We start from the raw sequence: 26,071 nt of genomic DNA, 5'->3' as shown, positions 1-26,071 counted from the left end.
ATTTGGGGTATTTTAATTGTATTAAATTATTTAGGGGTTTTTAAACATTGTGTTTTTAATTGTTTTTTATTCATCAGCTCACCTCCTCCTTGCATATGTATATTTCTTGGTATACGTTTTTGTTATATGTATGTTTGTTTATATATTTATTTCCTATGTTTTATTGTACGCCGCCCCGAGTCCTTCGGGAGAGGGTGCGGCTAAGAAATAAATATTTATTATTATTATTTATTATTATTATTATTCGTCAGCCAAATGGCTGGATTTTTTGTCGCCGGCTTGAACTTCTCTTGGATCGATCAGGGACTTTGCGATGTCCCTGAGATCAGCAAGACGTATTCTTCCTGTTCACCGTCTCTGCAGTGCGGTTTGGGTCCGTTTGGACCACCCAGTGGCAAAAGTATCGACTGCGATCTCAGAGCATTGAGATTGCACGTCGTGTCGTCGCGACTTCGGCTCCTCCCTCAAGGAATGTGATTTATGATGCAGACTGAGGGGAGGGACGGAACGGAACAGGGATAAAGTTAAGCTATAATTCAAATAAGGCTTAAGATCTGACTGCGAAAAGATCTTGTCAAAATAAATGCTCCTAATAAATGACTAATTTTCCTTTGAAGTTTGGCCCGAGACTCATGGATCAATTAGGGCATTTTTTGGAAACCTGACACTCTGGAGCACTGTCCTATCTGCCACTGTGCAATTGGCAAACCAGACACAGGTGCAGTAAGTTAAAATACTCTGTGGTGCAGTTTTTAAAGGTCGTCAGCAGCTTTTCATTCAGTTGTTGTTTCCCGAGTAGTCTCAGGTAATATAATCTCTGCTGGGTCCTTTTGACCAATGCTGCAATGTGAGTGCCCCAGGTCAGCTCCTCTTTTATGCTAACACCCAGAAACTTAAAACTGGCCACTTGCTCCACTCGGTCTCCATTGGTAAGCAAGGGCTGGATGTCTGATCTGTTCCTTCTATAGTCCACTATAAGGTCCTTGGTCTTATTGGTGTTAAGAACCAAATTATTGTCTCCACACCACGAAAGCAAAATATTCATGATTCAAGCCTGCTTACTTTATCACATATAATTCCATTCTTCAGCATATTGCTATAACTCCTAAATAAATCTGTAATTTATCACTAGCATTCCCAAATATAACATGGAAGCTGGATGGGGCACAATGGGCTCCAGTTCAATCCAAGCAGGACAGAGTGGCTTTGGATACTTAGTGTCAGCGTTCCAAATATCATGCAGAATTAAATCAGAGTCCACCCCAGAGCTATCTCTAAAGTTCCAATTTAATAATACAGACATGTTGGCACATCTGTGGGAATCCCAATTCTGGAAGTTACCTGGGATTCCCACCCAGTTGAAAGTTCATGATCTTGTCCCCCACCCACCAATCCATCACATGGTCCAATCTTCTTCTTCCAAGCTGGCATCTCCACCCCGCTGGTTTCGGTCAGGTGTCGAGGTGCGGAGACAAAGAATAACCTTGAGCTTCTAGAAAGGAATTTTTTGTTTTGAAAACAACACATTCTACCCCTTGCTATTCCCCCCCCCCCCCTTAATGAAAAGGCATACTAAAGATGAAGCTAGACATAGAGAGTGTGGCAGGCGAAAGATTCTTAAAGGAACCGCTGCAGGCCTGACAGGCGGCCTCTCCAAAAGGGAAACATTTTCTGGAAAAGAAAACATAAAAGTTACCAGGTGGTCAGGACTTACAGAGCTAGGGCCTGAGACTGATGCTATGCAACGCCAGGTCCGTTGCCAATAAGGCCCCCCTCATTAACGACCTGGTCTCAGAGGGGGAGCCGGACCTGGCAGGGATAACGGAGACCTGGCTGGGCCACGAGGGAGGTTTCCCCCTCGTGGAAATGTGCCCGCCAGGTTACCGCGCATTTCATCAGCCTCGGGCCCTTGGCAGGGGTGGTGGGGTAGCGGTCATTGTAAGGGAAGGCCTTAAGCTGAGAGAGTCCACTGTACCACAGATAACCGGTTGTGAGTCCCTGTGCGTGAAGTGGGGCCCAGGGAGTCAGTCGGGTTTGCTGATTGTATACTTGGCTCCTCGCTATGCATCAGCAGCCCTGCCCGAGCTCCTCGAGGTGATTGCCGAGATGGCGGTTGAAACCCCCAGGCTGGTGGTCATGGGGGACTTTAACTTGCCATCGGTAGGGGAAACATCCGAGGCAGCCCGGGAGTTCATGGCTTCCATGACAGCCATGGACCTGACCCAAGTAATTCAGGGCCCCACACACGAGGGTGGTCACACACTGGATCTTATCTTTGTCTCTGGCCAGTGGAGGAGTGATCTAGGAATAGGGGATTTAGTCATTACACCCCTGTCATGGTCAGACCACTCACTTCTCCGGCTCGACTTCCCAGCTGCTACTCCCCATCGCGGGGAGGCGGAACCGGAATGTCCTAGATGGTTCCGCCCCGACGCCTGATGGAACCTGATAGGTTCCAGACAGAGCTTGGGCCATTTCCTGTAGCCCTGACCCGCACCCGGATGGAGGACCTAGTGGCTGCATGGAATAATGCGGCCGCCGGGGCCTTGGACCGGGTTGCGCCCTTGCGGCCTCTCTTGCGGCAGCGATCCACCCAGGCTCCTTGGTTCACTGAGGAGCTGAGGGTGATGAAGCGCCGCAAGAGACGCCTAGAGAGCAGATGGAGATCGTCACGCTCTGAATCTGACCAAGCACAGGTGAGAGCGTATTTGCGGACTTACCTTGTGGCTTCAAGAGTGGCCAAGCGTCAGTATTGTGCCACTCTTATTGCGTCCGCAGATAACCGCCCTGCCACCCTGTTTAGGGTGACCCGCTCCCTCCTTCAACAGAGGCCGCGGGAAGCCCCTCTGCAGGGTAGAGCAGAGGAATTTGGGGAGTATCTGCAGGACAAAATCGCTCAGATTCGCAGCGAGTGGGTCCCCTCCAGTGGTTTAGAAGAGACGTCGGAGGTGGGTCTCGAGGTTCCATTCTGGGAGGAGTTTGACTCTGTTACTTCCAACGATATGGACAGGTTGCGTGGGCGACTGAGAGCCACCACATGTTTATTGGACCCGTGTCCCTCCTGGCTTATACTGGCATCCTGGGAGGTCACACGAGGCTGGCTCCAGGAGTTAGTCAACGCTTCTTTGAGAGAGGGGCTCTTGCCGACCGCCCTGAAAGAGGCGGTGGTGAGGCCCCTACTCAAGAAGCCTTCCCTGGACCCAGCTATGTTAGCAAACTATCGTCCTGTCTCCAACCTTTGCTTTTTGGCGAAGGTTGTTGAGAGTGTGGTGGCACAACAGTTCCCACGCCACTTGGAGGAGATTGATTATCTGGACCCGCGCCAGTCCGGCTTCCGGCCGGGCCATAGCACGGAGACGGCTTTGGTCGCGTTGGTAGATGATCTCTGGAGGGCCAGAGATGGGGGTTGTTCCTCCATCTTGGTCCTATTAGACCTCTCGGCGGCTTTTGATACCATCGACCATGGTATCCTATTGCATCGACTGGAGGGGTTGGGGGTGAGGGGCACCGTTCTGCGGTGGTTCTCCTCCTACCTCTCTGGCCGAGCGCAATTTGTGTTGGCAGGGGAGCAGAGGTCGACCTTGAGGCCGCTCACTTGTGGGCTGCTGCAGGGGTCGGTCCTCTCGCCTCTCTTGTTCAACACATACATGAAGCCGCTGGGCGAGATCATTCGTGGGTTCGGGGTAGATTACCATCTGTACGCAGATGACACCCAGCTGTACATCTCTATCCCGAACCACCCCAACGATGCCGTTGAAGTGATGTCCTGGTGTCTGGAAGCCGTACGGATCTGGATGGGAAGTAACAGACTCAAGCTCAACCCGTCCAAGACGGAGTGGCTGTGGCTACCGGCACCCCGGTTCAACCAGTTGATTCCATCACTGGCCATCGGGGGCGAACATCTGGCCCCCGTGGATTGGGTGCGCAATTTGGGCGTCCTCCTAGATGCCCGGCTGTCAATGGACGACCATGTGACAGCCGTGGCAAGGGGGGCGTTTCACCAGGTTCGCCTGGTGCGCCAACTGCGTCCCCTATTGGACCGGGCTGCCCTTCGCACAGTCACCCATGCGCTTGTGACGTCCCGGCTGGACTACTGTAACGCTCTCTACATGGGGCTCCCCTTGAGATGTACCCGAAGGCTGCAACTTGTCCAGAATGCGGCCGCGCGGGCAGTTTTGGGAGCCGCTAGGTACTCCCATGTAACACCTCTCCTGCGCGGGCTGCACTGGCTACCTGTGGCCTTCCGGGTGCGTTTCAAGTCTATCATCTTTAAAGCGCTCCATGGCACAGGACCTAGGTATTTGCGGGATCGCATCCTGCCCCATACATCCCTTCGGCCGATCCGCTCACACAGAGAGGGGCTTCTCCGGGTGCCGTCCACTAGGCTATGCCAGCGGGCGACGCCCAGGGCAAGGGCCTTCTCTGTGATGGGCCCAACCCTCTGGAATGACCTTCCCCCCGATATCAGAACAACTACAGATCTCCGCTCCTTCCGCAAGAACCTAAAAACCCACCTGTTCAATTTAGCCGGCCTGGCCTAATTCCAGCTTCCCACCCCATGCCTGTATTTTTAAACTCGATGGGCTGGTTTTAGGTCGTGTCTTAATTTTTAATAACTTGTACAGGGCTCTAGGTTTAATCTGGTTTTAAAGAGTATTTATTATGTATATGGTTTTTTAATGTGGTTCCTGTACACCGCCCCGAGTCCCTTCGGGGAGAGGGGGCGGTCTATAAATCAAATAAATTTGAAACTTGAAACCATAACGCCATTAACCACCTCTGCCTCCCCCAGGTGGACCCTTAGGCTTATCAGGGAACTTCTCATGGAATTGTTTCACTAATTTATCCTCTTTTAGATCCCAACTTTTCACCCACGTAGCTTCAGACAAAGGGTACCCCTTCCAATGCACTAAATACTGTAAGCGACCTCTATACAGCCTGGAATCTAAGATTTTTTTCACCTCATAATGTGCTTCCCCTTCTACCACTACAGGAGGAGGGGGAGCTTGTGTGGATGGTCTTATGCTAGACCCCATTACTGGTTTCAACAAGCTACAATGGAATACCGGGTAAATTTTCCCTAGAAGGCTGAGTCGAACTGTAACTGGGTTAATTATCTTTTCTATTGGGAAAGGACCTAGAAATTTTGGACCTAATTTCTTACTAGGCATTCTTAATCTTACAGTGGGGCAAAAAAGTATTTAGTCAGCCACTAATTGTGCAAGTTCTCCCACTTAAAAAGATGAGAGAGGCCTGTAATTGACATCATAGGTAGACCTCAACTATGAGAGACAAAATGTAAAAAAACAACAACACAATCACATTGGCTGATTTTGAAAGAATTTATTTGCAAATTATGGTGGAAAATAAGTATTTGGTCAATATCAAAAGTTCCTCTCAATACTTTGTTATATATCCTTTGTTGGCAATGACAGAGGTCAAATGTTTCCTGTAAGTCTTCACAAGGTTGGCACACACTGTTGCTGGTATGTTGGCCCATTCCTCCATGCAGATCTCCTCTAGAGCAGTGATGTTTTGGGGCTGTCGCTGGGCAACACAGACTTTCAACTCCCTCCAAAGGTTTTCTATGGGGTTGAGATCTGGAGACTGGCTAGGCCACTCCAGAACCTTGAAATGCTTCTTACGAAGCCACTCCTTCGTTGCCCGGGCGGTATGTTTGGGATCATTGTCATGTTGAAAGACCCAGCCACGTTTCATCTTCAATGCCCTTGCTGATGGAAGGAGGTTTGCACTCAAAATCTCACGATACATGGCCCCATTCATTCTGTCCTGTACACGGATCAGTCGTCCTGGTCCCTTTGCAGAGAAACAGCCCCAAAGCATGATGTTGCCACCCCCATGCTTCACAGTAGGTATGGTGTTCTTTGGCTGCAACTCAGCATTCTCTCTCCTCCAAACACAACGAGTTGTGTTTCTACCAAACAGTTCTATTTTGGTTTCATCTGACCATATGACATTCTCCCAATCCTCTTCTGGATCATCCAAATGCTCTCTAGCAAACTTCAGACAGGCCCGGACATGTACTAGCTTAAGCATGGGGACACGTCTGGCACTGCAGGATCTGAGTCCCTGGCAACGTAGTGTGTTACTGATGGTAGCCTTTGTTACGTTGGTCCCAGCTCTCTGCAGGTCATTCACTAGGTCCCCCGTGCGGTCCTGGAATTTTTGCTCACCGTTCTTGTGATCATTTTGACTCCACAGGGTAAGATCTTGCGTGGAGCCCCAGATCAAGGGAGATTATCAGTGGTCTTGTATGTCTTCCATTTTCTAATTATTGCTCCCACAGTTGATTTGTTCACACCAAGCTGCTTGCCTATTGCAAATTCAGTCTTCCCAGCCTGGTGCAGGTCTACAATTTTGTTTCTGGTGTCCTTCAACAGCTCTTTGGTCTTCACCATAGTGGAGTTTGGAGTGTGACTGTTTGAGGCTGTGGACAGGTGTCTTTTATACTGATAACAAGTTCAAATAGGTGCCATTGATACAGGTAATGTGTGCAGGACAGAGGAACCTCTTAAAGAAGAAGGTACAGGTCTGTGAGAGCCAGAAATCTTGCGTGTTTGTAGGTGACCAAATACTTATTTTCCACCATAATTTGCAAATAAATTCTTTCCAAATCAGCCAATGTGATTGTTTGGGGTTTTTTTTCTCATTTTGTCTCTCATAATTGAGGTCCACCTATGATGCCAATTACAGGCCTCTCTCATCTTTTTAAGTGGGAGAACTTGCACAATTGGTGGCTGACTAAATACTTTTTTGCCCCACTGTATGTATTTGGTAGATACAAAAACCTTGCCCCCCACACGAAAGGGGGGTTGGAGTGAGCAGTGTTTATCAGCTTGCTTCTTGTAGGCTTCTGCTGCATCTGCTAGAGCCTTCTTCGTACTTTCCCATCCCTTTAGTGTGTCCATCCATTCATTCAGAGACATGGAGGAGGGAGGTTCTTTAGGCAGCTCGGGCATGGGAACAAATTCCATGCCACTGGTAATCTGGAAAGGAGTTAATCCGGTACTGCTGTGGACCGCATTGTTGTATGCCACTTCGGCGAAGGGTAGCAACTCCGACCAGTTGTCTTGCTGACAGTCCACATAACATCGGATGTATTGTTCCATTATCGCATTGGCCCTCTCTGCTGCCCCATTCGTGCTGGGATGAAATGCTGATCTGAGTCCCTGTGTGGCCCCAATTGATCTCAGGAACTCTCTCCAGAACTTGGCTGTGAACTGAAGTCCGCGATCTGAAATGATCCTTTTTGGCACCCCGTGCAGGCGATAAATGTGTTTCACAAACATTTTTGCTAATTTCTTTGCGGATGGCAGCCCTGAGCAAGCGATGAAATGCGCTTGCTTGGAAAACAAATCAATAACTGTCAAGATTACTCTATTACCGCTGCTGTCTGGGAGCTCAACGATGAAGTCCATTGCGATCTCTTCCCATGGTCGGCTAGGGATGGCCACTTGTTGTAGTAATCCAGGGGGCTTCCCCGGGCGGGTCTTCATTGTGGCGCAAGTAGCACAGCTTTTTACATAAACTTCCACCTCCGATTTCATCTTTGGCCACCAAAATTGACGCCTGACGAGGTGGAGCGTTTTTAGGAATCCAAAGTGGCCTCCTAGTTTCGCGTCATACTCTGCTGTAGAACTTGTAGCCTCATCCCCACAGGGACGTACAGTTTGGACCGCTTCCAGGCTAAGCCATCGTTCATCGTTAGGATGTCCTTGTTGTTGTTGTTGAACCAAGGGTCTGTCGGGAGTGCTGAGTTTCGAGTGTTGACTTGAGCTGCCTTTTGGTGAGAGGAAGATATGATGGGGTGGATAACTTCTTCCTTCTTACTGTCATACTGTGGTTTTCTTGACAGAGCATCTGCTAACAAGTTCTTTCCTGCGGGGATGTGTTTAATTTCGAATTTGAACCTTTGGAAGTATTGTGCCCAGCAAACTTGTTTGGGGGATAACCTCCGATGGGTTTGGAGAGCTTCGAGTTTTTTATGATCAGCCCAAACCTCGAACGGTATATCCCCCCCCCCCCCTTTCCAGGAGATATCTCCAGGTGAGCATGCTCCACCTGATCGCGAATGCTTGTTTCTCCCAAATGGCCCACCTTCTTTCAGTAGCGGTGAGTTTCTCGGAGATGTAAGCGCATGGCAAGAGGTGTCCTTCTTTACTCTTTTGCAGTAGTACCACGGCTATCGCTACATCACTGGCATCCGTTTGGATTATGAATGGTCACTCTGGGTCGGGGTGTTGCAATATGGGCTCTTGGGCAAATAGCCGTTTTAATTTTGCAAAGGCTTTTTGACAGTCCATTGTCTATACTTTAGTGGTTGATTTGCTTTTGGCTTTGTTGGGGAAGGGTCCGTCTTTAATAGCTCAGTCAATGGTAGGGCAATTTCAGAGAAAGTCGGAATGAACTGCCTATAAAAATTTGCAAATCCAAGGAAGCTTTGTAGTTGTTTGTGAGGGCCCGCTGCAGGCCTGACACTTAGTCTGCCTGGGAACAAGGTTCCTCTATCTTTGGTACTGTATAGGGAAGCACTGCCCATCTGAGGGTCTGTTTGGACTTGCAGCTCCTGCTTGAAGAGCAGGTGGCATCTGTGGCTAGGAGGGCCTTTGCACACCTTTGGATTGTGCGCCAGTTGTGCCCATTCCTGGACCAGGGGGCTTTGCTTACAGTCACTCACACCCTCGTTACATCTCATTTGGTTACTGCAATGTGCTCTACATGGGGCTGCTGTTGAAGACCATTTTGAAACTTCACCTGGTGCAAAATGTGACTGCACAGGTAGCTGATTGTGCCAGTTATATGACACAAATAACACCACCAGTACAGGAGCTGCACTGGTTGCTGGTGTGTTTCCAGGTGCAAATCAAGGTATTGGCTGTCACCTTTAAAGCCCTACATGGCTTGAGATCCAGTTACCTAAGGGACAATCTTCTCCCAATAGTTCTATCTGTTCAATTTGGTCTAGTAGATTGGGGATGCTATTGGTTCCATCAGACAAGGAATGTCAGCTGGCATGGACCCAGGAGGTGCACCGTTTCTGCAGTAGCCCCTGCCCTTTGGAACATTCTTCCTATGGAGCTCAGGATGGTCCCCACCCTGTTAGCTTTTCATAAGGCTTTAAAGACCTGGCTATGTGCCTGAGCTTGGGGTCCTAAAAGTGTTAGGGTCCCCGTTACCTGGTTGAACTGTTAATTTTTATGGAATTATTCTGATAATTTCTTTTTGCCGTTTTTATGGTTCTAATCATTGTGATAGTGTTTGCCACCCCAACTCAATTGGATTGAGATGAACATGAACAGCTATAGAAATTGAATAAAGGGATAAAATGAACATACTTCATTCCCTCACTTTAGTTTTAACCTTTTCACCGCATGTACGTCTTTCATAATTCCATCAAACATTCTTCTTACTACTTCCTAATTAACATAATTTTATAAATTGGAACCATTTCTATTTTTCCTATATTATTTCCTTAACACTGCCATATAATGGTCTGTCCCACATTCAGAACTTGTACCACCATGTTATTGTTCTCTAATTTTCTCAATGAAATGGGGTAAGGTTATAAATACTTTAAGCCTTTTGACTTTGGGTTAGACGGGTTGAATCGTTGTTGGGGTTCAAATAGAGATAACAGAAAATAATAGTTCATGAAACTTTATTTATTTAGTTATCAATTTATTGGCCACCCATCTTACCACAGGATAACTGGAATGGCTTACAATATTAAAAAATGAAACTATATAAATAAAATGCTGCAAAAGTATAAACATACAAAATACAATAGTTAAATGATACGGAAGGAGGGAGCAGGATCAGCGGATGGGAGGTAGGATCTGATATTAATCAACCATCCCCAATATGAAACCCCTCCTTTGGAGTCCCAAGCCAGCTAGCAAAGCCTGGTCTTTATGCTCTTGCAGAAGGTCAGGAGGGTTGGCAAGATGTTCCAAAGGGCAGCCGCAATGGCAGAGAAGGCCCTTCTGGACCTTGCCAGCTGAAATATCCTGGCCAATGCGGCCCACAGCATGCCTCATCTGGCACAGGTCGGGTGGGCCATTCCCAGTGGGATGAGACGGTCCGTTAAGTAACCTGGACCCATACCATGAAGGGCTTTAAAGGTGATTACCAACATCTTGAATTGCATCTGGAAGCAAACGGGTAGCCAGTGCAGCTAATGGAGCAGCAGTGTTGTATGGGCCACCCTTGGGGCTGAAAAACTGCCCATGCCACCACACTGCACCAGCTGTAGCGTCTGAATGCTGTTCAAGGACAGCCCCATGTAGAGCATGTTGCAATAGTCCAACAGTGAGATGACTAGGGCTTGAATGACTGAGTGCAGGAACAACTGATCCATGACAGGCTGCAACTGGTACATAACCAGAAATTGTGCAAAGGCTCTCCTAGCCGTGACTGCCACCTGCTCTTTGAGCAGGACTCACGAGTCCAGGAGAAACACCCCCCCCCCCCCAAGTTGTGGACCAGATCCGTCTGGTATAGTGCCACCCCATCCAGAGCCCCACAGCCTCCAGGCACCATAAGAGGGTAGCCACAGAATCACTTGGATCAACGGGTAGAGATTTAAAGCTGAGTGTCACCAGCATACTGCAGATACCTCAACCCATAGTGATGGATGATCTCACCCAGTGGCTTTGTGTAGATATTTAAAAGGATGGGAGAGAATACCAAGCCCTGCAGCATGCGACAAGATAACGGCCGAGGGCTGGGTCTCTCACTCCCTATTAACATTGATTGGGACGAGCCTTGGAGAACGGAGCCAAACCAAGGCAAACCTATGTTGTCCATCCTCATCCCCCGTAGCCGGCCCAAAAGGATACCATGGTTGATGGTATTGAAGGCTGCTGAGAGGTCAAGGAGCGCAAGGATGGTTGCACTACCGCCTATCCTGCTCTTGGCAGAGATCATCAAGCACGACCAATGCTGTTTCCATCCCATAACCGGGCCTGAATCCTGACTGAAAGGGGGTCCAGGTAATCCATTTCATCCAGGACACTCTGAAGCTGCCAGGCAAACACCTTTTCCACCCTCTTCCCTAGGAAGGGAAGATTGGAAACAGGACCAAAAATTTTCAGGCAGGTGGGATTAAGTTATGGTTTTTTTTTTTTCAAAAAATTTTATTGGTTTTTTAAAACATTTATAAGGAAAAGGGTAAGTGGCATGGTTACAAATTTTGGCAGTTGCAAGTGTGGCAGACGCCCCCTCCCTCCAAACTCATAAGATACATCTAAGTATAAAACATTAATACATCATCATAAAAAATCAGCATATTAATTCTAGAAAAAAGAGTTTTCAATCAATTTATATAGATATGATATATAGTCTAGATATAATTTCATTATTACTTTCGGTCTGTTTATAACATTGTGGTTTTCTTATTCATTTTTGTGATCTGAGCTTTCTTGGTGTTGCCCCTTCACCCCCCGCTGGCAGAGCTCCGGCCCCTCCCGTGTCCTGTATGACCGTTGTAGCGTCTTCTGTTTTTTCTAGGTTCGCTTTATTTTTTTCCATAAAGGCCTGTGCCTCTATGGGTGTATTGATTCTGATTCTTGTCTCCTCCCAGAATATCAGCATACCTTCAGGCATCAACCATCTAAACCACACCCCCTTCTGGTATAGTTTATTCGCCAACTGCGAATAGTTTTTCCTTTTCTCCCTAATTTTTTGGGGGATCTGCTTCAGGATGGTTATCTCCCTGTCATGATATGTCAATGCTTGCCCCCTTTGTACACCCAGAATTTCATCTCTTGTGCTTTTCCTAAGGAATTTAATATGAACCTCCCTGGGTACATTGTGTGTTCTGGCATATGCTGAATTCACTCTATAGACCAGATCTATCTCCCATTCCATCTGCTGTTTATCTTTGTGTATGTATTCAGCTAAAATGTTAGTCATAATGTCCCTTATATTTTCCCCATCTGCTTCTATTACATTTTGAAATCTAAGATAAAAGGACATTCTCTCAAACTCTGTTTTCATTTGTTGGATATCAAGTTCTTTGTTTCCCTTCTGTAAAGCCTCTACCCCCCCTCTCACCTCCGCCACCCCACCCTCCACAAGGTCCAGTCTCTGTGAGTTCTTATAAATTTGGACTTGATTCTCTTTAATTTCTTCCTTCATTTCTTTTAATTGTTTCTTAATTTCTTCCTGGCCCTGTATGAGTTGCTGGAGCATTTGTTGCAAATCCATCTCTGTACTCTTAGGATGCATCAGTTCTGTGATCTTTGACTGTGTAGCAGGGCTGGATGTTGCAGATGTCGGTGCAGAAGTGGCAAAGCCAGGTTTTCCAGGGGGTGGTCTTTTTGGAGACATGGTTTATAAAACAAAGAGATCAGTCAGTGTAGAGACTGGGCAGCTGGAGAAGTAGAGCAGGCAGATGAGTCCAGGAGGCAGAAGATCCAAACAGGTGGGAGTTTCTTTAATCAGTCTAGCAATAGATGAAAGTTTTTTCTCCAAAGAGTTCAGGAAATAACAATCCACAAAAGATTCCTCTGGGTGACACGGAGACAAAGACCGGAAGCCTGAATTTTAAAGGTGGAGTCAGGTTTCACAGTTCATGAAGACAACGGAAGTGTGCCATCTTGCCCTGCCAGCTTTGGGCTCAGAGGCATAGGAAAAATTTTAAAAGTTCACAAAGTTCTCAGGTCATCAATAAGTTCTGGAACTAAGTCCAATGAAAAACACTTTTACTGGGGTGAGGCATCATTAGTTGGCTCTCCCCCCTCCTCCTTCCCCTGGGGGCGAGAGCAAAAATTTTTCAAGCCGCTTGTCCAAGGGGGGGGGGGGAAATCCCCCTCCCCTCCAGCCGCTCCTCCAAGAAAAATCTGAAAGATTAACTTTTAAAATTACTGAAAAGTCCATCAACTCAAAAGTAAGGGAATGAAGAGAGGAAGCATCTCACCGCACCGCCGCTGCTTCCTTCAGTTTTGCGTTCTCCGATCGGCATGGAGCGAGACGCCCACGCGCCCTCCGATACTGCTCCCCGGTGCCTAGAGCGAAGCGGAGAAGCCCCCACCAGCCGCCGCCAATGCCAGGGCCCTCCGTGAGCCGCTCCCTCAGCAGGACGCCTCTCCGGGGCGTCCTGTGCCCCCCCAGAAGCGGGGGAAGCCCACCGGGAGAGCGGGAGCGGGCAAAACTTGCCCGTCGCCGTAGCCGCCGGAACCGGAAGTCAAGTTATGGTTTTTTTAAGGAGGGGAGCAAACCAGGGCCTCCTTAAAAGCCCCTGGAAATGTCCCCTCCTGTAGTGACAAGTTAATCACTACCTGAACCCACCTACTAGTCACCATCCTGGAGTCTTTCACCATCAAGGAGGAACAAGGATCTAACTGACAGGTGGTGGCACTGACAGCATCGAGGACCCTGTCCATTTCCTCAGGTCCAACAGGGTCAAACTGTTCCCAGGTAACCGGGCAAGACCTTTCCCTAGGCATCTCACATGGACTTGCTCCATGCACAGGATCTATCTGGGAATAAATCTGAGCGATTTTGTCCATCAGGTGTTGAACAAATTCCTCTGCACAGTCCTGAAGATGCTCACCCGAGACCCCCTGTCCCAAGAGGGACTGGGTGATCCGGAACAGGGCTGCCAGGCAACACTCTGCAGACTCAATATGAGTGGAGAAATCTGTTTCACCGCTCTTACCACCACAAGATAGGCCTTAATAGCAGCCCTAAGTTGTGTCTGGTCAGAGTCATCCTTCGTTTTCTTCCAGCGGCACTCTAGGAGTCTCTTAACCCTTTCCAAAACCCACAACTCCTCTGTGAACCACGGGGAGTCTGAAGCAATGGGTCAAGAGAGGCTGCACAGGCGTGATCCTGTCCAAAGCCTCAGCTGCCCTCAGATTCCAGGTTGTTACCAAGACTTTGGCAGTGCCGTGCAGCAAAGTCCCTCAGGATATCTCCCAGTTCCCTCTGGAACCTATCCCATCAGTTGCTGGGGGCAGACCAACTGAATGGGTCTGGCCTCCCTGTGGAGAAGGGCATGGCATAATAGAGTCTTAGGGACACCAGGGTATAATCTGACCATGACAAGGGGGATAAACTTACATCCCCCACAAGATCACATTGCCATTGATCTGACAAGAAGATCATGTCTGCTGTGTGACCACTGTCCCAAATTGGGCCCATGATGATCTGGGATAGGCCCATGGCCACCATGGTGGTCATCAACTCCTGGGCTGCTTTCAAGGCCAAACCCAGTGATGCCAGGTTGAAGTCCTCCCAGAACCATATGTCTGGGAAACTCCACTGCCAGTCCTGAGATGGCCTCCAGCAGCCCAGGCAAGGATGTTGCCACACAGCAGGGAGGCTGGTATACTAGCAACAATCCCAATTGATCCTGTGAGCCCAGCTTCAGAAACAGGGTCTTGCAGCCAGGAACTTAATGAGGAAGGCCCCTGAAGGCCAAAATAAACTTTCCGATAACCACCATACCTCCCCTCCCCTGGGGTCTTGGCTGGTGCCAAACCCTAAACCTGGCTGAACACATCTCTGAGAGGGCTTCCCCCCTTCTGGAGTCAGCCAGTCAGTCAGTGGTGTATACTAGGTCAGCTTGCTCCTCAATGAGATATTGAATTAGGGAAACCTTGTTGTTAACTGACCTGGGATTCGGCAGCAGCAGCTGAACCTCAGGACCTCTGAGTGCATGCTGTCCAGGAACTGTGAGTGAGCTCAGGGAGCCCAGAATGCACCACTGAAATTACGCACTGTGGGTGTCTCCCCCTGTAATGGCCTGCCCCCCCATAGCATCCCATGCCTGTCACTACCGTGATGCACTGTCCTGCCCTACATCCCCCAAAGTGGTCATTCTCCCTCCCCCATACCGCCTTCCTTGAAGAGCCCAGGGGCTCTGCCATCTCCCTCCAGTCACTCATCCATACTCTCATAAATCCTAGGGGGATCGATGAGGGAGGAAGTCCCCACAGCACTAGCTTAGGCCAGGGGTCTGCAACCTTAAACACTCAGAGCCATTTGGACCCGTTTCCTACAGAAAAGAAAACACTGGGAGCCAATAATTTAACAACCGGTGTGACTGGGTGGGTGTGGCCAAATCGACATCACTCACTCCCACCCAGTCACATGACACCTACCCAGCCGGTCATTAGGGCAGAGAACTGGTTGTTAAATTATTTGCCACGCCTCAGCCCTCCCCTCCCAGCCACTTCTTGCCACACCCAGACTCAGGTGTGTTGTTTACCCTTTTCTCTTTCTGTGTCTCTGTCTCTTTCTCTCTGTCTTTCTCTGTCTCGTCTCTGTCTTTCTGATTCTCCAGCGCCTCATCTCTAGCTGGGTCTCGCTGCCCAACAGACTGCAGCAGGAAATGGGTGGTGGCTACTCCTGCTCTCCTTTCACTCTGCTGCGCAAGGCGCTGCAAGAGCAGCAGTCTGGCCATGGAGGCAGCATTGGCCGCGGCCAGGGCAGGCCATTGTCTTGGGGCGGAGAGCAGGTTGCTCATCTCCCCAAGTGACCGAGGCGTGCCCAGCACCAACAAGGGCTGGAAGAAGCACCGGTGAGACCCAGCAAGAGATGAGACACCGGAGAATCAGCCCTGGCCGCTTCTCTCTGCAGCAGAGGGATAAAAGAGCCACATGTGGCTCCGGAGCTGCTGGTTGCCGACCCCTGGCTTAGGCTGTCAGCGCCAAGAGTTCTCCCCTCCAATCCCTCCCCAGAAACACTATGCTCCGTCTCAACCTGGACCCTCTCACTGGCCAGTCGGGTGGGGGAGGCCCACTCATCAAAAACCCTCCACCCAGCTCTTACTCTGGGTGGGGGGCTACAAGCAACTACACAGGCAAACTAGTCACTTCAGGCTCTCACCCTAGGAGCAGACTCCCATATACTTTCAGCCCTCAGTCTCACTCTTGTGTGACCCAGTCTCCCCAAGTCTTTCCAGTACTCCTCACAAGGGCCCCTGGGTGATGGACACGGTTTCTTTGGCTCTGCCATAGGACGTCTCTTGGTGACTTCAGGGGCAACTGCCATCCTAGCCTTGATGTCTGTCACCTCAGTCCCACATCCAACTTGGCCTGCCACCACCATCGTCCTGGTGGTCCAACCAGGGCTCCAACCCTTAGGAAGGTGTTGCAGTCAGAGCCACCAAGCAGCTGGTCTTCTGTGTCAACCCATTGGGCCAGGTGCAGCAGCCACAACTCCTGACCAACCTCCACCATGCTGAGTGGTTGCCTCCCAAACTGCTGCCGTTTGCTATGCCAGAAGGGTACATATAGGGCTTCAGGGATGGCTCCAAAGAGCAGCTGCTGCCGAATTACTGCCAAACCACTGGGCCTGAACACCACCAAATAGCTGAGCCAGGTGCTGAGGCTGCTGTTAGTAACTGGCTCTCACCATGACCTGGCAGCCACACTTGAAGTTGTTTCCCTAGCAAGCAAGGCTTGGATAGAAGTTTGGAGAGCCTTGGCCGCAAGCCCACGGGGCATCTATGCATCTCTAGGGCAGTCACTGCTCCAGCCTTGGTCCTAGCTCTGTCCCTGCTGCCCCACTCTTACCATCATCTCTCAATGTCGTCACCGCAAATGAGCCAGCAAATAGTTGATTCTATGAGCCACTGATCAGCTGAGCCGAATGCAGCAGCTAGCAGCATCAGTTCCTAGTCAAAATTCACCAGTGCTGAGCAGCTGAGCTTTAAGTTGCTACTGCTTGTTGCCTGGCTGCTTGTCCAGCGGATGAGGTTCAGGTGCTTCCAGGCCAGTTACAAGGGGGAAGGGGGGGATCACATTCTTATATTGTTCAGGAGTGCCACAAACACCATCCACTCCCGTAGGCAATACTATCATAACTAACCAAGTTTATGTAATAGTTTTCTGTTATCCATTACCTGTTCATGTATTTGCACATACATTTAAATATATATTAGCACACAGCCTTGCAGTATAATGTCATTCCCATGAGAGTTTCAAAGGAAATCTAACCGCAAATACTTCTCTCAGTTCAGATAGGTAAGAAGCACAAATGCATGTTTAGCTGGAAATTAAAACATTTGTATTATTTCTTGCCTAGGCAGCAGAACAAGGACGGCCTCCAGAGCATACCAGCAAATTCTATGCCAAGGGTGCTCTCCAGTATCTAGTCCCAATTCTGACACAAACATTGACAAAACAGGTAGGTAATGTATATGTCTGCACCGTTCTCCAACATACAGGTAGTCCTTGGGATCAGTAACTGTTGCTAAGCAATGCAGTCATTAAGCGAGACACCATGTACAACAATAGACTTATGATTTCACTTCTGCCATGGTTATTAAACAAGACGTGACTGCGGCTTAAGATTTCACTGCTGGCTTCTCTATTGACTCTGGTTGTTGGAAGCTGGCTGTGAAGATGAATGGTGATCACATCACTGCAAGGCACTGCAATGGTTGTAAACACCAGCTGCAGAGTGTCTGAATGTCAATCAGGTGACAGGGAAGCTACAACAGTTGTAGGAGATTGACTTAGTTGTAAAGTTATTTTCTCAGTGTTGTTGTAACTTTGGTAACTAAACAGGGCAGTCATTAAGCGAGGACTATCTCTAGTTTCAGGGTCTGCAGTTTTCACCAGGTTGGTAACCTCCAGCTATATTAAAATTAATCTCCTAGCGCATTTTATTCCGTGGTCTGGTCTTCAAGCCAGGTAATTGAAATCCAATTAACTTGAAGGCATCAGGTTGGAGAGGACTGGCATTATTGTGAAAAAGTTGAGAACAAATTTAAAATGACCTGGTCTGCAGAAAGAAACATATGTTCTATTTTCAGGGGGTGTTTTCTAGTTTAACCTATAACTTTGTTACACACAAATATTCTGAAATATCTATGGTAATTCTGTGACTCAGAGATTGCATTCACTCCTAAATTGGCAATGCATAATTCTTCTTACTCATGGCCATGTAGTATTCCAAAAAGATTTTATGATGTCTATTGTCCAATAGGAGACAGGTACTTGAAGAAATACTCTTCCATGAGCAGAGCTAGTAGACATCTGCTTCCCTTTGAAATCAATCTCTACAAATTAAAAAGCATTATGTTGACAACCTGAGGTTGCACCATACTACTGTGGCGATCTTGGCTGCACTTAAGACTCAACTGTTGATATTAAAAATGTAATTCTGTTAATCTTGCACCAAATTATATCCATCTCTGTTGCATAAAGCCTCTTTGTCAGTTTGCTTTTAAAGGTACCATTCATTCTGTTATCTATCAGTCATTAAAACCATGACAACCATTTGTATAGTGTGCAAAATCTGACAACTTTCCCCTAGTTCAGAACCCCAAAGTATATGGCTGAATTGTTATGAGATTGTCAAATATTATGAGAAGATAGTGTTCCTACCTGAAACCTAATCAGATTTATTATAAAATTAGATTTTAGCCATTTCAAATATTATAAATCTTGAATACTATTTCTTCCGATTTTTTCCACTTAGTATGAGAGTGATGATGATGACTGGAACCCCTGTAAAGCAGCTGGAGTCTGCCTGATGCTTCTGGCAACCTGTTGTGAAGATGACATTGTCCCACATGTTTTGCCCTTCATTAAAGAACACATAAAAAATCCTGACTGGCGATATCGAGATGCTGCTGTCATGGCATTTGGGTGCATTTTAGAAGGTCCAGAACCCAGCCAGCTAAAACCCCTTGTCATTCAGGTGAGAATGACTTGTGCTAATAATGTACCTATGTTTCTTTTGAAATGAAGGCTGTAAATAACTGGTTTGTAAATATATTAATTGTGTGTCTCTTTTTGACTAAAATATGCCATAATCTGAAAATAGCAAGGACCTGAGGAAAATAGCAGAAATTTACTTGGCATTATGTTGAATTACAGCTAAGATCAAAATGACTTTAATCTTAAATGTACTATGCGTTTTATTTTTTGCCATTATTTCGATCAAAATAACTACACCACAATCCCAATACTGTTTGTGCAACCATTGTTTTGTACAAAAGGTCTGAAAGCATTGCAGCTTAACATAGAGCCCTTGCACTATAAAAGCACACAAACTTCTGAGAAAGGCTGCACTTACACTGTCCTCCCAGAAAAGGACACCATGACAAGAAAAGACAACTACTGTAATCAACTTCTGCTTTAATTGCTTGTGATTGGAGAAATGATTGAGTTCCTCTGCCTTCCTCGATAGTTTGGAGGAGTAAGAGTTATGAGGAGACAGTGTCTCCCATATCTGACAAAGCATCATATTTAAAGAACACCTGGAAAAGAAAAATTTGGAAATCAGATCCTGATACCAGTTTATAAAAATAAATACAGAACAACTTAGTTACAGTAATTCTTACATATTCTGTGCTAGAAGGCTAAAATCTGTATGAGCGGTTGTTCCATCCTTAGTAGTCGAAAAACAAAAATGATGGAAAGACTTGTATCTGTAAGTAGACTGTCCTGGCCATGTCGAAGTCTGAGGCAGTCCCTGGGTCTGGGAAGGATCGCCAGCAAGGGAGAGGGGGTGCAGGAGGACCAGGCGAGGGGGTAGGGCAGGCAGAGGAGCAACAGAGGACTGTCAACAAGCAATTATCTCATCCCCCATGAAGAATGGAGAGGAGGCGGGATCAGCACAGGGCAACTCCTCTTCACAAGGCTCACTTGGGGAATGAGATTTAAAGAGACGCTGTTGGGAGGGGTGTTTGTCGGGAAGAAGTGTTGAATCCGTGGAGACTCATGTGCAGTTGCTGACATCTGGATTTTGCTGTGCTTTGTCTTGTGTGCCTTTCCTGGTTTGCCTGCCTTGGTGGACTTGCCTTGGTTGCTGCCTTGCTAACTTTGCTTGCTGGACTACTCGCAGCCAGAGGCTGTTGGAGGTGCGTGTGAGAGCTTTGCTCCAGGAGTTGCAGTAAAGGTGGGGACATTTGGGGGAAAGTTGGAGCAACAAAGGGGAATTAGAACTGTTCTCTGGCTGTGTTGCTTCTGTGCCTCACCTCAGGCCATCACATAGACAAAAAATAGCAATAGCACTTAGAGTTATATACTGCTTCCCAGTGCTTTACAGCCCTCTCTAAGCAGTTTACAGAGTCAGCATATTTCCCCCAACAATCTGGGTCCTTATTTTACTGACCTCGGAAGGATGGAAGGTTGAGTCAACCTTCAGCCAGTCAGGATTGAACTCCTGGCAGAGTTAGCCTGCAATACTGCATTCTAACCACTGCTCCACCACGGCTCTCAGTTTACAGTTACAGAGGTAGTGTGGTTACTGATCAGTACATTGGTGAAACGAGGCTGTAAAATTGTTGCCTTGATGGGGGTGTGGTGTACTTGAGAATACTCTGGTTTGTGTGACAAGGCATCTGGCAGTAAATTGTTGAGTCAGGTACGTATTAAATGTAGAAATCAAAGCATGAGATGAATAGACTCCATCGCATTTGTCTGGGAGAAAGCAACTTAGTCTGTTGCAACACGTGTAGGTTTTTATGGTCTGTGGAATGCAGATTTCACTGCCAGGAGTGCCTTCTTGAAAATGCCATTGTTTTGTTCTGGGGTGGTTAAAGCTCTTGAGAAAAAGGCACAGGGCAACAGACTGTTTCCCTTCTTGCAGTCTTGGAGAAGTGGTGACATCTGAGGCATCCACCTAAACCACAAACCTCTTGGATGGATGAAGATGCTGAAGGAGGTGTTGTTGGGCAAAAAGTTGCTTTAACTCTTCAAATGCTGTCTGGTGTGTAGACGTCCAAGCAAACTTAACCCCTTTCTTTGTGAGTTGGGTAAGAGTTTTAACCTTGCAAGCAAAGCCGGAGATAAATTTTCTGTAGAAGTTAGTGAAGCCCCAGAAGCATTGGATGTCTTTGGCTGTAGGTGAGGCTTGTCATTTTATACAGCTCTGACTTTCTGGGGGTCCATCTGTATACTGTTTGTGGAGATACAGTAGCCCAAAGAATGTTAACTGTTTCAGATCAAGCACACATTTTTCTGGTTTGGCAAAGAGATGGTTGTCTCTGAGTCTAGTGAGGACTATCTGGACATGTTCTGTGTGCTGTGATTCAGGTGACCACAGTGTATTCAAACGTGCTGTATCTGGTGTCAAAGGTGGTTAAGTATTCATGGCCCTCTGTGATTCTAATCAGATTGTAAGCATTGTGAAGATCCAATCTAGAGAAAATGCATGCCTTTTGTAGTCTATCCCAAAGGTCTGAAATTAGTGATAGTGGTTTCTGACTCAAACTCACACTTGGGCATTACGGTTGTGCTTTTGGGGGACAAAAAAGGGTTGGCATTGAAGCTGGTGTTTTCGAAGATCAAAGAAAGCCTTTTTGCAAGCTAGTGTCCAAATATTGCTTCAAGGTTGTTAGCTCGTTAGCTGACATTGGGTACTGCCTTTTGGCAGGCATTTTTGTACTTGGGAGCAGGTCTATGGCATAGTTGCAGTCTCTGTGTGGGGGAAGAACTGCGGCTTCCTCCTCCCAAAAACACCTGAAAAGTCTGTTTACTTGCTTGGGAGATTGGGAATCTCCCTGCTAGTTTTCAGGGGTGGCTGGTGGGAGGTTTTCGACAGAGGATTCCAATGAGGAAGGCAATCAGGGTTGTTAAAAGAAAGATACTGTTTCTTCCACTTAATCATGGAGTTGTGAAGTAGCATCCAGTTGAATCCTAATACTGTGAAGGTCCAGATGGCTAATAAAGTTAGCTGTTGCTCCCGAATCTATCAGAGCAGGTAAGATTACTTCCTGACCGGAGGGGAGGGAGAGAACAGAATTGATGCATAACAATGTACCTGGTGAAGTTATGTGTGAGCCCCTTTCAATGCTTGGTGAACCCCTCCTGTGAGCTTTTGCGGGAGGGGCTGTCATCATTTCCCTGCTCTTGGAGTTTGCAGTCCATGTGCCTTTTCCCCCTTACCAGGTCCCTGCATGGTTTGGGCCTCCTCCCCTCACAGCACTCCAGAGTTCTTCAAAAGGTAAATGTGCAGTGGGTGACAGGGTGGGGAAGAGGTCAAAGCCTTTCAGGGACCTGATATGGGGTATGTTGGAGCATCCCTGCAGTCAGTCGTAAAGGTGAACAACTGCGGTGCTGCATCAGCTGTAACTTTGGGTCTGCTGTAACTTCTACAAGTGGTTAAGCAAGGACTACCTGTACTGTAAATGCTTACATTTGCCTAGCTGCATACAGGGAGTGCTTTTTTAGCAACTGCCTCGTTTAGCAACTGTTCACAGTTATGACAGAGATGAAAAAGTAACTCCTCACATTTATGACCTTTGCAGGTCTATAAAGCAAAGGAAAGCTGAAGCACAGTTGCAGTTTCACCTAGGAACTGCTTAGTTTACCAGCCAAGTTGCCAGTCCTAACTGTGATTGCTAAACAAGGTCTACCTTTAATATGTAATATATATGGCAGCCATTCTTGCTTAAATTATGTCAAACATTTGTTATGAATATATACTGTTATTTTTGTGATTACTGTATGTTCTCCATAAGTCCCAGTCTGATTTCAGTAACATCTCTTTTCTGGTATTGTGCTAAGTTTGCCCTTGCAGCCATGAACTTAGTAATTTTTGATACTGTATATTGTAATATATATCTTGGAATAATTCCTAGTAAAAATGTGGTTTCATTTCACATTTGATTTTTTAAATTTTATGAATAGTGTTGTGTATTTCCTTCCAGTACTTCAAAGTACTGGAAAGTTACAACCTGGGGATGGTTAGCACCTTGACGGCCTTCCCCCTGTCATTTGAAATTTTAACTTATCCATGTTTTTATCTGGCTCCTTTTATTGATGTATCATATTTTATACAGTTTTTAGGTTTTTATATGCTTTTAATTGTACACTGCCCAGAGTGTCTCTGTGTTATGACCCAGGTCACCTAGGCAGAGGCAGGCTTCTATAGAGTCCTTTATTGCTCTGCTAATTCTACAACAAATGGCCCTGCAGCAGCCAGTAAAGCTCCACCCCAAGCTTCCCCGAAGGTAGCCACCCACAGTTCCACAAACAAAGCCAATGATCACCAGAGCCAAATCACAGAGGCAGAGAGGAAGTCCAAAAACAAGGTGCAAGTCCACAAAGCAAGGGTTGAATTCCACAGACAGAAACACAATTCAAGGCAGAGATTTTCAAAGACCAGGGAAGTGTATGCCAAAGCAAAACAATTGTTCCTGACAAAGACAACCTCCCCCAGCCTCTGCTTAAGTCAACCCAAGCCAGGTGTTCCATGTGAGGAGCGGCAGAGCAACCTTCTCACAAGTAGCCTCACAAACCTCCTTTTGAGGTTGCCTTCGCTCCACTGTCCATGCCCTCGGATCGAGTGGGGGAGGCAGCTGTTACTCATCAGAGGGGATCTGCTACCTCTCAACACCACTGCCTGTCTGAAGCCGATCGTCCCCCATGTTTGTGAGGGCAGGCAGTTCCCCATCCGATTGACCACCTCCCCCAGTGCCTGATGGGCCTGGGACAGCATCATCCTCAGCCCCTGGCCTCTCCATCCCTGTCGGATGGTCCCGGTTCCAACTACTCCTACGAACCAGGATCCAACGGAGGCATGATACTGTGAGTGATATAGGTGGTATCTAAATTTGGCAAATAAATGTCCACAACATATGGCAAGAGGCTTTTTCTCCCCTCTACGCTACAGTACTGCCATCTTTAGTATTATGTCTAGTGTCTTCCCTCTATACTTGTATTCTACCCTCAGAATTACCTTCACTTTGCTTGGTTATTAATAACTAATCCCAGTACCCTGTACATTAGATGTTAATATTCAGTGTTTGATTGCATATTGTTTAAGGTTCATTAAGTTACTCTGAGTGCTACTTTTATTATGCAAAAGCAGTACTACATTGTTAAATTGGTTCAAGTTTGCTTATTGAATATTTCATGGCAAACCAGTGAACTTGAATATCTTTATGTGATATATTTTAGCCACAATATTGTATTATTCAATATTTAAGGGTAACTCCTACTAGAATAGCATATTGATTCCGTTTCAACTATACATGGGTCTGAACCCAGAACATACCTTACAACTTACCTGGCTTGGGATTTGATTGAGCCCTTTTGGTTGAAGGGACCAATTGAAAACATAAGGGTTTTGAAAAGTGCCTTGAACATTCTCTAAGACATGAGGTGTCTAGAACGGATTGATTTAATGGGCTATTTACCTCCTAGGCTATGCCTACTCTTATAGAGTTAATGAAAGACCCCAGCGTAGTAGTCAGAGATACAACCGCATGGACTGTGGGTCGGATTTGCGAGCTGCTACCTGAAGCAGCCATAAATGATATTTACCTCGCTCCATTGCTGCAGTGTCTAATTGAAGGCTTGAGTGCAGAGCCAAGAGTGGCCTCCAATGTCTGCTGGGTAAGTCAGAATCCTTATTCTGAATACATGTTTGAGTGCTGGATATATTAGAAAAAAGGCTTATGGTTTTGAATCTGCAGTTGTTCCAAATGTACAGGTAGTCCTCGACTTATGACAATTGCGACCAGAATTTCTGTCTCTAAGTTATGTAGTAGTTACGTTGCACATGATTTTATGAGTTTTGCCGTGGTTGTTAAGCAAATCACTGCAGTCATTAAGTGAATCCAGATTTCCCCATTGAATTTGTTTGTCAGAAGCCCCCTGGGAGGATCGTAAATGGTGATCAGGTAACCCCAGGATGCTGCAACTATCCTAAATGCATGACAATTGCCAAGCACCCAAAGTTTGATCACATGACCACAAGGGACACTGCAACAGCCATAAGTCACTTTTTTCAGCACCTTCATAACTTTAGATGGTGGTTATACGAATGGTCATAAGTTGAACACTGCCTGTATAAAGTTACAGGTAGAACATTGCCACTAAGACAAAAATGTTTGGTGATAGACCTATTGTTTTATTTCTTATTAATTTATCAAATAATGGAATTGGGAGATGTTAAAGAAGGATGCAAAGGTTGGTGTCAACATTGGGAAATTAATTACTTAGGTTGAAAACAGTACCTTACCTAAATAGGAAGCTTCCTGAAATTGTCAGCTTCTAAATTATTGACACCTAATATCTTTCAGGCTTTCTCTAGTTTGGCAGAAGCTGCTTATGAAGCTGCTGATGTGGCTGATGACCAAGAGCCTGCAACCTACTGCTTATCCTCATCCTTTGAATTAATTGTTCAGAAACTTTTAGAGACCACAGACAGGTAACTTAATCATTCTTTGTCCATTTGACTGCTGACCAGTGAGCTTCACGATATCCTTGAGTTTCATTTTATAAAATCTCCAAATTTTCTGAGGGCTAATGTGTAATATCACTAGGTTAGTTTTGTAGTGATTGGGAACTCTTACATGTACTATAATTCCATAGAATTGCACAAAAGCTACAGACATATGGCTTCCTGGATTTTGGTACAAGCCACATTGTTGCAAAGATATTGACAAATGAGTATGAATAATGTCTACTAAAAGAGTAGAATGGGAGAAAAAGTGTTTTGGAATTTACTTGGATGTTCTAAGAATTAACAAGAGAAGCAGTATAAATTATATAAGAGACAATATGAAAAATCATGCAAATTCATTGAACATGCATAATTTACTTAGGTTTCAGAATTATGATCCTCTTTCTATAGAATATGGAACTTGGACAGGATTTGGGTTTTTTTCCCCAGGTTCAGGCATAAAGCAATAAAATATAAGTACTTTTAAAATTCTGCTCTTGCTCTCTGATTTCAAATGCTCAATCTTCTACCTGATATGGAGAAAGGCTAGCTGACTTTTGAGTAAATTTGGTAGCAGAATGAAGCATGGAGCTACATAGTATTAAAATAATTCAGCATATTTTAAACAAGTTTCACATCATCTTGGAATTATCTCTCTCTTTATATGCCAATTTGAAATACTGTCTATATCTGAAGTTGATCCTGTAAAATAATTTGCCCTTTTTAGACATAAATCCAATTAACTTAATATTCTTCCCATGGTGCACTTCACCCCATCGTCATTATGTCTGCCAAATTGTCCTCTGAAGAACAGTGAAGCAAGCTAATCAATTTACATTTTATGGCTTCCCTGACATTACAGTATTTAATGTCCACATGCTTGCTTCTATTCTGTTCTCTGTCACCTGTTGCC

General features: G+C 46.3%; 1 protein-coding gene across 3 annotated transcripts in view; it reads left to right on the top strand.

Annotated features, from left to right (window-relative positions):
• The window catches only part of LOC309400678 (importin subunit beta-1-like), a gene marked incomplete at its 3' end in the record, with an annotated part of 160,078 nt that overhangs the window by 50,151 nt on the left and 83,856 nt on the right, over positions 1-26,071 (top strand). For all 3 annotated transcript variants that reach the window (XM_081969275.1, XM_081969274.1, XM_081969276.1), the window contains exons 9-12: positions 17,056-17,157; positions 18,457-18,678; positions 24,135-24,326; positions 25,016-25,143. In XM_081969275.1, coding sequence (XP_081825401.1) covers positions 17,056-17,157; positions 18,457-18,678; positions 24,135-24,326; positions 25,016-25,143 — 644 coding nt within the window. The remainder of the gene's footprint in view (positions 1-17,055; positions 17,158-18,456; positions 18,679-24,134; positions 24,327-25,015; positions 25,144-26,071) is intronic.

The sequence above is a fragment of the Natrix helvetica genome, assembly GCF_964273705.1.
Source record: "Natrix helvetica genome assembly, chromosome: W".
In the NCBI taxonomy this organism is placed as follows: Eukaryota; Metazoa; Chordata; class Lepidosauria; order Squamata; family Natricidae; genus Natrix; species Natrix helvetica.
This window is presented reverse-complemented; position numbering and strand designations above follow the sequence as displayed.